This window comes from Pagrus pagrus (genome assembly GCF_965226575.1).
Source record: "Pagrus pagrus genome assembly, chromosome: 8".
NCBI classification, from domain to species: Eukaryota; Metazoa; Chordata; class Actinopteri; order Spariformes; family Sparidae; genus Pagrus; species Pagrus pagrus.
Window position 1 is genome coordinate 11220040 of NC_140192.1, and position 13885 is coordinate 11233924.

Here is a 13885-nt window from a genome sequence, read left to right on the forward strand (position 1 = left end):
GCATAACTCGTGAATACAGAGCAGGTGAATATACAAGCTGGTCCACTTACAGAGGAGACAATGTGTCATTCAGGGTCGTAAACCTAACCTCAGTAGTGTGGACTTAATGAGAATTGACCACACAGGGACACAACTGTACAGCATTATTTATCCACTGATCCGTTACACTGACTAAAACGTGAACATTTTCGATAGTGATTACACTTTCAAGTTTAAAGATCACTTTGAGTCACACAACTTCTTTTTTCCCTCTAAATAAGATGGATGAATGTGACCAAAGCCACAACATCCCAGATGACTCTGTGTCACTTGCATATGAACTCATTTTCTTCTTTAAGTTCACGCTATGTTCAGCACTGCGCCACACCCTGCCATAGTCAGGCCATAATCATCAGTCCAGACGATGAAACAACCATGAAGGGCTCAATGACAGTTTGAGCACCCACCCGAACACACATTTAATTAATGGCATATTTAATGGGTGATATGAGTATCTCAGTTTACAGGACTTCTTCCTGATTCAGAGTACTTTTTGGGATAATTTTCTGCATGAAACCCATGTGTTACAGTTGAATGTATTACTTCCCTTGCTGGATTGGCAAGATATTGAGAGCCACAGTCAGGAGCACCAGTGGGTGACCCTACCTCACGTTTGATGTCAGACAGAGCCACCTTAGTTTTGATGTCAAACCCTCTGAACAGGAACATTATATTTTGAAAACTTAATATATTGCTTCAGTCATTTATAAATTCAGAGAAAAGCTACAAAGTCTGAGAGGTCTGGCAAACCGTCTCATATGAAAAAAGAGTAATTCCACCAACTGTACACAGTAAAGTGTGTTCAGGTCTTGGGGAGTACTAAAAAGAAGAAAAAGAAGTATAAAGCTACTTGCATGAAATCTGATAAATTGCTGCCACTGATGTCACTCAGTGTCTAAGTTGCATTGTCGATAATGTAGGCGCCAGGTTTTGAAAAACAGTCGACTGGTCCAGCATTGTACTTCTAATAACACTTTGGACTCATTAGGGATAGTTAAAACAAATGACCGAAATCGATACAGCGATACAGAGATATCACCTTTTATATTCCACATGCTTCCTTTTCAAAACCTGGCATCTGAATTACCCACAATGCACTTAAGGCAATTTATCAGATTACATGTGTCTGGGACCACAAAATACTTTATACTACTTTTTCCACATATGCAATAGTATTTCCGAAGACCTGTCAACATATTTTGATGTGTAAAATTGGTGAAGTGTCCCTTTAAAAAGGTCCATGTGAAGGAGGTTTTTTGTTTGAGCTTCTGCTGGTTGGGAAGGACGTAACCCTCCAGCTCTCAATTCAGCAATAATTAGCTAAACTGCTTCTATTGCCACACCTGTGATCCAACGTGTAGAGTTGGGTGCTGTATTTCATTCTGAATACAAAAGAGAAGATTTTAAGGTAGTTATAAGGAAACATTAAAACCAAAGCCACTTGGGCGTCCAGAGTGGGGCTTTACGAAGGAGAGAGCCTACACACAGCAACTACTACACTTTGGTTCTTTGGATCAGCAGCACTGGCCTGTGTTTGAATTATACAGCTTGACTGTCTACACTGGTGTTTCCACCATGTGTTTCTGGCTTCAGTATCATTGAACAGACACATTTCAATTTAAACCAACGCTGCAGTGGTCACAGGCCTAATATTTGCACATCATATGTAATTGCACAGGACTGTTCTCATCAAGCTTCTTATTTTCACCAATTACACTAAAAAATATACGTCGGGCTTTGAAGTCTGTCGAATGTTTCTGATTGCACAAAGCCGAAGTGTACTGATCAGAGGTCCAGTGTAAGCCTCCACTTAAAGACAACGTGCTGCATTCACTGCACAATGTTTTCTCTGGTGTATTCCTATTACATTCCAATCGCCTGTAAATATTTAGAAAACTGGGACCAATTTGAGTATTAAAAACCACAACGAAGTGAGGCACTTAAAAAATGAAATTGAGAAATGTAAATGTAATCTTTATTAAATGATTTATTCCACCAATACATGTTTGATGTGTGGGCATCACAATGCAGGAGAGGCAGCGTGAGAAAGAGAAAGGTTTGCACATTCCACTGAATTAAATAATTTCACTTGCACTGCAGAACGAGGCAAATCAGACAAAAGGGTGGGTAACAGTAGCCATAAAAAGTCAATTTTACTTGATTTAGCCCAATTGTCAAGGTCACAATTAAAAAGCAACTTTTGTTTGTAGCCACAGAGATGAACAAATACAAAAGGCTGCTGTGTCAAAGTACGGCGAGTCAAGGGGAGCTTTGAAATGTTTGCTGGTGTTTGTTAGTTTGCCTCGTCCTTTGATGCCTCGTCAAAGTTTTCAACAAGATCTGAAAATGAAAAGGAGAGGGGGAAAAAGGGTGGAGGACAGAAAACAGTAACAGATAAAGTTAAGGAAATTTTTAAATAAGCATAAGACAAAAAAAAACAAACTTAATTATGTAAAATATGAGCAATTAATCCAAAAATGTATGGAGAGGCCTTTATAATCTTAAATACACATCCAGATACATTGAGACAAAACTTATTCAACCCAATAAGATCATATACATTCCATGCAATAAGACGTTAGTCCCTGGGACAGCCTGTTCTTGACTGATAAAAATGTGGTTATATTAATGCAACTCTTTGTCTGAAAAGGGGATGTGTGAATGTTCTTACCTGGAACCTCATCATCCTCCTCCTCAACAGCAACCATGGGTGCTTTGTTGTCTCCAGCTGTGAGTGGGAAGAGGAATACAAAGCCAAGTGTTGATAGACAGCACACAAGACTACTGATACATTCAAAGAGATCAGGAAAGAGTGCTGTGGGTACCTGGTTTTGGCAGGTTCTCTGCTAATCTCCTGAGGCTGGTCAGACTGTCAGCTCCCAGCTGGTTAAGGATTCCTGGGAGCATCTCTGTGAGCTGCTTGTTCTCGGCATGCCCTGTGATCGTAAAGGTGTTGGCTGCCAAGGAGGCCTGGACCTTTGGGTTATTGAAGTGGATCACTGTCCCCTGGTTTGTGAACATGTTCACCTACAGAGGAATACACAAAAGGAAATGAAGCGGGGACAAAGGACAAGAAAACACTAATTTTCAACACTCAACGCTTCTTCTCTCTTCTTCTTTTTGTGTTATTTTTGTGACTACAGCTGGTCTCCAATCAATGATACAACACCATGTTTACAGATTAAATGATTATAATGCTGATAAGTCTGGCCTTTTGTATCATGCTATATTTATTACTCTATTATTAAGTGGACAACGCTGACCCAAGAGCATGACTGTTGCGAAGAAGGGCTGTCTGCCTACTTCTTTCTGTTCATTTCAGGGAGAATTTGTTGTACCTCTTCAATGCCAGAGATGTTGTTGACTCCCAGTTTCTTGAGGGAGAACTGCAGCTTCTTGTCATCTGCTGTAGCTGTTCTGTGCACCACCTTCTTCTTTCTGCGGGCTGACCCCTACAAAGCACAACAATGAGCTCTAATGAATGAAGCTATGACCTCTGGCCAGGGCTCATAGAAAAACATTTCCTTTAATTAATTTGTCAGCATGTACTCCAGCTCACCTTGCCGCCAATGCGGACCTGCGCCTGCAGTTTGGCGAGCTTCTCCTGGTTCATTATCGACTCCTTCATCTGAGAAAAAGACACGGCTTAGCAAAAGTAATACTTGCTCACTAACTTCAGTAATCAGGGAAAAAAAACAATTTCACACTTGTCATATAATTGACAGACACGTGAAGGCATAAGTAATTTCCCTAAAGTCATTTCACACTAATAGTTTGATCTTGAGATAATAACTAGAGATATATAAATATGGGAGAGGGTACTGATTAAGTGTGATTTCAACAGTTCACTGGAAGCACAGGGGGTTGCAATTTCAATGACGTGCCAACCCTAAAACTCCCCCAAATCCCCCCTGCTGTTTGGCCTTTTGGCACAGCAAACTAACAAGAATCCACAGCTGCGTGAAGCCCTAAAATAGCTGCACACTTTTAAGTCTCGACTCAAGTTCTGCATGAATCAGACAGAGGTGATCAGCTACAGTTAACAGCGATCTCCAAAGCAAAGACAGATCAATGAGTTAACAGCTTTAATAGCCAAATTTTGTTGACGTTCCCCATTGAGATGTGCTATGGGCTAATGCTTGATCTTTCAGCTTCCGACACTAGAAAGCTCATTTATTAACTCGGCCTCGAAGACTTTATGACAACTGCCGGCTAGTTTGATAGCCAGGCTAAACAGCTAGCTTAGGCCCCTTCAAACTGATGCTACCATTCAAGTATAATTTACCTTTTCCACACACTTCTAACACGTAACGTGGCAAAAAAGAAGTGTTCCTTCTTTAATAGGCGAAAGTGGTATGAGGGTGAGACAGCTTAAAACGCTACAGAGACATCAACTGACCTGGGAGTGTGTAAACACGCGGGCCACACAGTCGGTAGAGGCTGGGAGAAAGGAGGGAACACCGGAAGTGACGCACTCAGATCGATACCTTTCCGGATGTAGCCGCAGTTTTTCTTATTTTATGCTCATAATTTAATGTGATTTAAATCTTGATGTCTAAATTCTCTGTTGTTACGTCTGCCTTGTTAGATTGAATAATAATAACCAAATAAAACCTGCTTGACTTAAAGCAGCGAACTTTTATACTTTTGGAAGGAAGGTTTTTTATTTCCTTTTTTTTTTGTGCTAGTTATTAAAATTAAATAAAATAAATAAATAATCATTTAAATACATTAAAATATTAGCAATCAACTACGATTAAAGACATTAATAAACATAAATAGGTAAAATCAGTACAAGATTTCTCTTAGATTTCATCTAAAAGTAGATTTACTTGAAAAATAATAATTGATCATAATAATTAATATGTAGTCCTATAAAGAATTACAAAACTAGTTCCACCTACAATACATTTTTAAAAAATAAGAAAAGTGTTTGAGGCTAAGTTGTCAACTGTGAATCGTCCGTGAACAATAAAGATTTGCCATTCACAACGGAAGTCGTCACGTTTGTAATCATGGCGTCCTCCTGTTCACCGAGAGGCAACGTGATAATTATTTAAAATGAGAAACTTTTGGTTTTCTTGGACAACTAATACCAGTATCATCTAATTTCAACACATTGTACTTAAAAAAGAAATAAGACTGCACTCCTGGGCCTGTTCGTCCAAAGGTGAGAGTAACCACATTGCAATTTAGTAGAAGATGCTAGCAGGCTAAAGCGCAGTGTGCTAACTTACTGTCGCTGTAAGCACCGAGCACGTTGACTCAAGTGTTTGTCTAATAAACCGCTTTTGTTTTCGAACCAATAACATTACGTGTAATCTTACCTATCAGGAAATGGTCGACTGTATACATATATCTTTAACTCTCTATGCGCACTTTTAAACTCAAGTGATAGTATGGACTGTTTGGAAATAGTGAGTTCGTTAGCTTAGCCTTCACAGGTTACATAGGTTGGTGGGTTGTGGTGCTGTTTGGTAAAGCGTGTGTACGTGTTTATAAATGTATTACTTTTCATCCCATGGTGTTGAATTGATTCCTTCTTTTTACTGGCTGTGTACTAATAAATAAAAACGACATTGGTTAAGCCAAGCCAAGGTGTCATACCTCCTGCTAAATTCTTACGTTATATATTTTATATTTTTATTTTCTGTATCCCACCAGATAAAGAGTACTACGTGACCAGCACAGAAATGGCTTCATTTAAACCTACGAAAATCCAAGTCTATCCTAAACTTGGAGAGAAAGTCACACAAGACACACTATACTGGAAAAACTACAAGGTGAGTCTAGTTCATTTAGTGAAATTTAGCATCCTTAAATTCATCCTTAATCTTCCATTCACCCATCATTCTGAGCCATCTCCCTGTTAACTGATGCAGGAAGCGTTTGACTGGCTGATGGGTAGTAAAGGAGTTGAATGATGATTTCTTGAGTGATCCATCGACTGAATTTCATGATGATCTCAAGCATTCTGACAACCTGCAAACTATCTTACCCACTTATAAACATCTGGGTTTCCAAAGAGAAGTAATGATCTTCACAGTTCGTCTTTGTTTTTCTCCTTACAGGCTCCGGTCCAGATAAAAGAGTTTGGAGCGGTCACACACATAGACTTCTCCCCAGTGGCTCCACATAACTTTGCTGTGACAGCATTCACAAGAGTATGTTGGCATCTCTTTGTTCGCCTCCGTAAAACCTTTGTTGTTCCAATTACGTCTGCAACATTTGCCGGAGAGTTCTTGTCAATCTAACACTGTTTTTTCTGCAGGTCCACATTTATGGGCCATTCTCCCCGGAGCCTGTGAAGACATTTACACGGTTTAAGGACACTGCATACAGTGGGAGGTTCAGGTCAGACGGTCAGCTTCTTGTGGCGGGATGTGAGGACTCTGTGGTCCGGTTGTTTGATGTCAGCGGCAAGGTGGCACTCAGGATGTTCAAAGGGCACACAAAGTAGGTATCCCACGTGTCGCTGTCTGATCATGTTATTGATGTGCTGTTCTGGCCCGCAGACTGAGTGTTAAAAAGTTTATATTATAAAGTTTTCTATTGCTCTCATTATTTCAAAATAAAGGAATACAGAATACTTCAAGATAAACAATAAAATAAATACGTGACTGTTTTATGCTTGCTTGTAGTTTTCAACAGTGTAATTGCTGCTACATAATACAATTTTAGTTTTGACACCTTCAATCAGATAGTAGAACAAGGCCCTGAAAGTCTACATACTGCATAGGTTAGTATCTGCATATGTATATAGTGTTTTCATGAGACTGTAGCAAAACCAAAAAGAGCATTCACCCATCATTCTGAGCTATCTCCCTGTTAATTGACACAGGAAGCGTTTGACTGGCTGATGTGTAGTAAAGGAGTTGTTGAATGATGATTCCTTGAGTGATCCATCGACTGAATTTCATGATGATCTCAAGCATTCTGACAACCTGCAAACTACCTTACCAACTTACAAACGTCTGGGTTTCAAAGAGAAGTGATTTACATTTTTGTCCCATTTAATCTCTGCTCAGGGCTGTCCATGTAACAGACTTCACCTCAGACCGTTACCAGATCCTCACAGGGTCAGACGATTACAGCTGTCGACTTTGGGACATCCCAAACGCCACTGAGCTCAATACCTACCGAGAACACACAGATTACATCCGCTGTGGTGTCACAAGCAAACTCAACAGAGATCTCTTTATTACAGGTGAGATGGAAGCTACCTTTTTTTAAAAAACAGTTTTTTATGTGTGATGGAAAAGTAAACGGGAGGAGAATAAATTAACTTTCTGGTCCATTAGCATCAGTGTTTGTTGTATCCATTCAGAATTATCTGTACATTTTGACAGTTTTTGTAGCCAGTAGAGTTTCTGAATATATGCTATATGTTTTTTCCCCCTAGGATCTTATGACCACACACTGAAACTGTTTGATGCTAGAGTGGATAGGAGTGTGATGACCATGGACCACGGCCAGCCAGTGGAGAGTCTGCTGCTCTATCCTTCTGAGGGTCTCCTCGTCTCTGCAGGTACCCAGCAGTATAATCCTCATGTTCAGTCAGATCATTCAAATAGTGAAGTTATTTGAGAGTCCATCTGCCTTGTTAACATTGGAACAGGTTGTTGACATAAAACAAGTAGGAAATATAAAATGATATGAATTGGAAAAATTGTTTTTTGGTGCATGATTTCCTCCCTGCAAATGGCTGCATGCCTACACTGATACTAAATTATGGTTACTGATATGTAGCCACAGCATAAAAAAAAATTCTCTCTATCACTTTCTATAGGTGGGCGTTATGTGAAAGTGTGGGATCTGCTAAAAGGAGGCCAGCAACTGGTGTCTCTGAAGAACCACCACAAAACTGTCACGAGTTTGTGTCTCAGCACCAACGGACAGAGACTGCTGTCAGCTTCTCTGGACAGGTAAGGGGACAGGTGTTTGTACAGTATGCATGTCTGACATAGCAGACAGAAAAATGTTCTAAACTTTGGACATCTGAGGTCACACTATATGTCAAGACAGTTGCATACTTATGTGAACTTCTTGTAAGAACCATAACTAACGCAGATCCTCTGTTTGTTTTTCAGGCATGTGAAGGTGTACAACACAACCAACTATAAAGTGGTCCACAACTTTGACTACGCTGCCTCCATCCTCAGTTTGGCTTTGGCTGTAAGAAAAATAAATTCAACCCTTCATCACATTTTACTGTTGTTTTTTATATTTAATGGTGAATTAAGTTTAGTAAGGTGCGTTCAAATAAATGAAGAGCGATGTATGATGATTACATGCAAATTAATTACAGTCACCCAGGATGGGAAATGCCTCATTTGGCTGACTGAGGCCATAAACATGAAAAGAAAAGAAATGAAAAAGGAGCTTCGACTTGACTCTAGGCCTGCAAAGTGATGCATTCGGTTTCTGTCAACAGTAATATCGAGTATTGCCAAAGATTTCATTTGAAAGGAGATGAAATGGTACATGCAGGAAGTGTTTGACTGGCTGATGTGTAGTAAAGGAGTTGTTGAATGATGATTTCTTGAGTGATCCATCGACTGAATTTCATGATGATCTCAAGCATTCTGACAACCTGCAAACCTGCTCTTAGTTTGGGAACAGGGGTGTTAGGTGCAACTTCACATGACAAGGCTTTTTTTTTTTACTTTTTGACTTTCAATCACCGCAGTGGTACACTAAAAAGAAATGCTGACCCAGCTACAGCAATAGGTTATACCAAAAGTGTGCACTGTGTGTTTTGAGATAATATATTTTATACCATAATGTTACTTCTCCTCAAAGAAATCTGACAAAGGGGACCTGACGTCTTTACACTAACTATGAATATGTCTTTCCCTTCAGCCGGATGATGAGTCCATTGTCGTGGGTATGACCAACAGCATCCTGAGTATCAAACACAGGAAAAGCCCCGAAGAGTCAAAGGAAATCTCCGGTCAACAGAGGCGACGACCATCATATCGTGTTTTTGTGAAGGGGAAGAACTACGTCCCTAAACAGGTTTGTTTACATTTAGTAACATGCAGTAGCTGAGGCTGACTGTCTGAGACATGATTTGGTCTGCTGAGCGATTATTCCCTGATGTATCGACTGAAGACCAGGTCAAACTGTCCGACAATGGCTACTGCCTCTTTATTTCTGCATACTGAATTATTATTTAAGGCTTATGAGACTTCTCTCACACTATTGTTAATTAATTTTGTGGTTCTTTGTCTTTTCTCCAGGATGATTATCTCGTCAGTAAGCCAGTGAAGCAGCATTTGGCCAAATACGACAAGCAACTCAAGAAATTCAATGTATCAAAGGCTTTGGATACAGCTCTGGAGGTGTGCCTCACATGTGTTTATAAGATTAGCAGCAGGTTAAACCTGTTGGTATACTTTTTTTGAGTTTACTAGATTTTAAGTTCATTTAAGCAGTGACACTTGCAGCAGCTCTTATGCACAAACAAACATTTCTGGTATTAATATACAGGTATATTACGTTTTACTTGCAGACATGGACAAGACATAGGAAGCCAGAGATCACAGTTGCTGTTGTAAAGGAGCTGGATCGAAGAGGAACATTGAAGAACGCCCTGGCAGGAAGAGATGAACAGGGGCTCTCCCAGTTGCTCAACTTCCTCATAGGGTACGATGCAGATAAATCTTCAAGTACAGACACGATGTGATAACTTGTGCATCAAATTGTACAGTATTTTGCTGCATGAATACTTAAAAAATTTTCGTTTTCGTCTCCAGGAACTTGGTTGACCCTAGGTTTGCTCCAGTCCTCGTACCAGCGGCAGAGATGATCCTGGATATCTATCAGTCAGTAATCGGCCAGTCACCAGTTGTAGACCGACAGCTGCTGCGTCTGCAGGAGCTGCTGGAGAGGGAGATCGACTACCAGCAGGACCTCCTTGAGGTGCTGGGCATGTTGGACACAATGTTCGCCTCCGCCCTCCCCAGGAAGGAGGTGCCATGCTCTGGCATCAGCAGGTCTAATGGCCTGGCTCAAGGAGGAGCAAGTACCTCAAGAGCACAGCTTCAGGCCACCTGAGGCTTGTAGAGTGAAAAGACTGAGTTAGAGTGCCTTTACAACTCTAAAACCTCTTTTTTGAAACATCAGACACATTTCCTGACATGACTTTGTGTCACACAGACTTCACCAAGCAAACATTTTGGTACAGGTTTTAAGAGACTGGTCTCTCACTCTGGTGTTTTAACTCGGTGTGACTGAAACACACAACAGGAAACGAAGAACATGCATTTACTGTATGAAGTCTGTCCGTCTGTCTGCGTGTGAATGTAAAGCATTGCTTTATTGGAAGTCTTGTAATTACACTTTCAATTGTGTGTGTGTGTGTGTGTGAGCGTGTGTGTGTGTGTGTGTGTGTGCGCTTGTATGTATGAATGATTTCAACGTCTGCTTTGTGTTTTCATAATATTTGGATTTGACAAATGTTTTATAAGCAGATAAAAATAAATCTTTGTATTATTGAAACCGACTAATGATAATTGTTTTCTAATGGTTTGAAAAATCACCTCAACTCACTGCGCGTTAAATTCCCACTGATAATATGAAGGGGTGGAAGTAATTAATTACAGCTACTCAAATTACTGTAATGAAGTAATTGTGGACTTGTACTTTCATATTATTTTAGTATGAGTATTTTTTCAGGTCTATAATTTTACTGGTACTTAAGTATTCATTTCACTATATACTCTACTTAGTAACTTTTAAAGTCATAAGAGTATATGAGTACCATTTAGATTAGTATCTACAGTGCCTATAAAAAGTATTCACCCACTCGGATGTTTCCCCTTGTATTGCTTTTATAAATGGAATCATGTTCAATGTGCAAAAAATGTACAAGAAAAAACTAATGTCAAAGTGAAAACGGATTTCTACAAAGTGATGTCAATTATTTTAAGATCAATAACATAAATTAGGTGATTTCACAATCATTTAGCCCCTTTAAGTCGGTATATAGTAGATGCACCTTTGCCTGCAATCACATCAGTGAGTCTGTGTGGTTAGGTCTCAATCAGGCTTGCACATCTGGACACAGCAATTTTATTCAGTTCTTCTCTGCAAAACTGCTCAAGCTCTGTCAGGTTGCACAGGGATCGAGCGTGCGCAGCCCTTTTCAAGTCCAGCCACAAAATCTTTATTGGATTGAGATCTGGGCTTTGACTCGGCCACTCCAGAACATTCACTTTGTTGTCTTCAAACCATTTCTGTGCAGTTTTCGCTGTATGCTTCGGGTCATTGTCTTGCTGGAAAATGAATCTTCTCCCAAGGCATATTTTGCTGCATTCACTTTACCCTGTGCCTTTACAAGTCTACCAGGGCCTGCTGCCACCACCGTGCTTCATGGTGGGGTGATGTGCAGCGTTTGGTGTCTGCCAAGCATAGCGTCTAGTCTGATGGCCAATAAGCTCCATTTTGGTCTCATCAGACCAAATAACCTTCTTCCAGATGAACTTGGGAGTCTCCCACGTGCCTTTGGGTGAACTCTAGTTGAGATTTAATGAGCTTTCTTCAACAGTGGTTTTCTCTTTGCCACTCTCCCATAAAGCTTTGACTGGGGCCACAGTTGTTGTATGCAGAGTCTCTCCCAGCTCAGCTGCTGAAGCTTTTAACTCCTTCAGAGTAGTCATGGGCTTCTTGTTGGCCTCCCTCGATAGCCTCCTTCTTGCACGGTGACTCAGTTTGTGAGGACGGCCTGTTCTAGGCAGATTTACACGTGCCATATTCTCTCCATTTCTTATTGATGGATTTAACTGATCTCCGGGGATGTTCGGTGACTTGGAAATGTTTTTGTATCCATCCCCTGACTTATGCTTTTCAATAACCTTTTCACAGGGTTTCTTGGAGTGTTCTTCATGGTGTAATTGTAGCAGGAATAGTGATTAACCAGTGACTGGACCTTCAAGAAAAGTGTGTCTTATACTACAATCACTTGAGACACATTCACAGAACTCAGGTGATCTCCATTTTACTAATTGTGAGACTACTAGCACCAGTTGGCTGGACTTCTGTTGAATTAGGCCAGTCACTTTAAAGGGGGTGAAAACTTACACAATCACTTAATTTACATTATTTACTCTTGGTTTCTGTTTCCTTTTAAAGCCTTGAAGGGTAACCAGCCATTATATAGCAGCTCATTGTTCAAGTGGTCACAGAGTCACTATTCAACACACTCTAGTGATTGTATAATGCTCAAAGTTCCCCGGGTAAACACCACATTTGGGAAAACTGCTTTCAGTTGATTTCAAACTAGTCAGCATGTGAATGTTACTGTTTTTAACTACGTGCTGTCCTGTATGGTTGTCAGCCATTTAACTTTTATGCACCCTTGTCTTATTTGTGTTTCGTCATGTTTGTTCGCTTGCAGTTTCTTATCATTTTCAGCACTTTTTTCTGTTTTTATTTGTATTCTGTCATATTGCTTCTTATCTGTTATCATTTTAATGTACCCATTCTGTGTACTCGCTCTGTGATTAGGTTTGTTGTTTCTGTTTGTTATCACATTTTTGCACCTATTCTGGTTTTTGTTTTTTTATTTTTTGCTCTCGACATCATTGAACGTGGGGGCCTTTATTTAAATAAAGGTTGAAGTAATTAGCTTTTAATTAATTGACATTACTTTGTAGAAATCTGTTTTCACTTCGACGTTGGGTCTAGAGGTTTTTTTTTTGTATTTTTTTTTTTTTAAAAAGCCAAATTATATTGACTTATTGATATTGACTCCAAAACATCCAAGGGGATGGATACATCTTATAGGCACTGTATATATCAACATGTATCCCTTGCACTGTTTCATCGCCTTCCGTTAGAGGTCGCTGTTACCTGGAGAAAATAAACCCCAAAACTCGCACGTATATAAAGAGGAATTTGCGTTTGAGCAGACGGAAGACAGAAAGCATCAACAGTGACAGAGAGGAGGATGCTGTGTCAGAGGAGGCTGCGGCTCCGACTGGAAACAGCAGCTGCACCGACTCAGCGCCATTTCTCAACTTGTAGCTGTGACACCGACACTTGAATCAGCAGTGAGCTGGAGGAGGAGGATGACTTAGGTGCTCTGGTGTTTCTGCTGCTAAATTCAAGCCAGGTTTCTTCTGCCGGAGTTTGAGCTCCTGTGAAGGTAGGTGCATCAATAATACTGACCCTTTTATTAGCTGTTGACTTTTCTTTTCTTTTTTTTTCTGTGATATTTTTGCTAACGTCAGCCCTGTCTGAGTGGGTAAATATAGCAGTGTCAAAAGCCTCACATTTATTCTGTGGCTAAATAGGTCAACATGAAAGTGTGAGTTCAGTTCATTTGAATCACTAAGTAGAGGCACATACACGTCTCTGAGACTGTGTGCTGGTTGTATTTAAAATAAATACCAAATATAGTGTCATTATCATCCTAAATGTGATGTTTTCTGTGTCATAAAGCTAGCACACAGCAACATTTAGTCTGTTGTAATTATTAAGTACACAATTATAAATGCACATGTAAACGATAATGTGATTTCACAGGAAGTCATTTCTTGAAAAATGATTGTTATGAGCTTGCTGTTGTGTCCAGTTTAGGAAGCGGCCTCTGATAAAGAACAGATCTGAACCCTGCGGCACTGAAACTCAATCGAGTTTAGCTCACACACAAACAAACACACAAACACACATGCAGGGTAGAAGTATACACACAGCATGCACATCAGATTTGGGCATATTTGGTGTTCTGGTAGTGTCTCCACACACCAAGATAGAAAGTATGATCGTTAAAGTCATTATCCTCATACTTGAGATCAAAAGACCATCCTGTCTCATCCTGTTTCGGCGCAGTTAAGGTTTG

General features: G+C 40.1%; 3 protein-coding genes across 5 annotated transcripts in view; 2 read left to right on the top strand and 1 right to left on the bottom strand.

Annotated features, from left to right (window-relative positions):
- Positions 1-1997: 1997 nt before the first annotated feature.
- LOC311261506 (transcription factor BTF3-like) lies at positions 1998-4488 on the bottom strand. 2 transcript variants are annotated; one of them, XM_084360207.1, is made up of 6 exons: positions 4439-4488; positions 3599-3667; positions 3378-3491; positions 2865-3066; positions 2711-2767; positions 1998-2379 (listed from the first exon to the last, which is right to left on the bottom strand). In XM_084360207.1, the coding sequence occupies exons 2-6, from the start codon at positions 3665-3667 to the stop codon at positions 2333-2335; spliced, it is 489 nt and encodes a 162-aa protein (XP_084216333.1). In that variant the 5' UTR covers positions 4439-4488; the 3' UTR covers positions 1998-2332. The 2 variants fall into 2 exon arrangements, with proteins under 2 accessions (XP_084216333.1, XP_084216332.1); XM_084360206.1 differs by having other exon boundaries at positions 4325-4450.
- A 549-nt stretch (positions 4489-5037) lies between these two features.
- Positions 5038-10546, top strand: utp15 (UTP15 small subunit processome component). The gene is made up of 12 exons (XM_084359514.1): positions 5038-5209; positions 5704-5822; positions 6111-6203; positions 6311-6495; positions 7068-7246; positions 7442-7567; positions 7829-7964; positions 8130-8214; positions 8902-9057; positions 9282-9383; positions 9554-9687; positions 9798-10546. Exons 2-12 carry the CDS (start codon positions 5733-5735, stop codon positions 10096-10098), a joined length of 1587 nt encoding a protein of 528 aa, XP_084215640.1. The 5' UTR covers positions 5038-5209; positions 5704-5732; the 3' UTR covers positions 10099-10546.
- A 2442-nt stretch (positions 10547-12988) lies between these two features.
- LOC311261728 (rho guanine nucleotide exchange factor 28-like) overlaps positions 12989-13885 on the top strand; it is a 37853-nt gene continuing 36956 nt past the window's right edge. For both annotated transcript variants that reach the window (XM_084360618.1, XM_084360620.1), the window contains exon 1: positions 12989-13189. The gene's annotated coding sequence lies outside the window, so the exon portion shown is untranslated. The remainder of the gene's footprint in view (positions 13190-13885) is intronic.

Excerpts from the sequence above, each read along its gene's own strand:
- LOC311261506 (XM_084360207.1), bottom strand. The coding sequence starts at position 3,667 with ATGAAGGAGTCGATAATGAACCAGGAGAAGCTCGCCAAACTGCAGGCG. Across the intron at positions 3,492-3,598 it reads AGGTCCGCATTGGCGGCAAG|GGGTCAGCCCGCAGAAAGAA; the intron begins GTGAGCTGGAGT and ends TGTGCTTTGTAG. Across the intron at positions 2,768-2,864 it reads AGAGAACCTGCCAAAACCAG|CTGGAGACAACAAAGCACCC; the intron begins GTACCCACAGCA and ends TCCCACTCACAG.
- utp15 (XM_084359514.1), top strand. The coding sequence starts at position 5,733 with ATGGCTTCATTTAAACCTACGAAAATCCAAGTCTATCCTAAACTTGGA. Across the intron at positions 5,823-6,110 it reads TATACTGGAAAAACTACAAG|GCTCCGGTCCAGATAAAAGA; the intron begins GTGAGTCTAGTT and ends TTCTCCTTACAG. Across the intron at positions 9,688-9,797 it reads TTGCTCAACTTCCTCATAGG|GAACTTGGTTGACCCTAGGT; the intron begins GTACGATGCAGA and ends TTTCGTCTCCAG.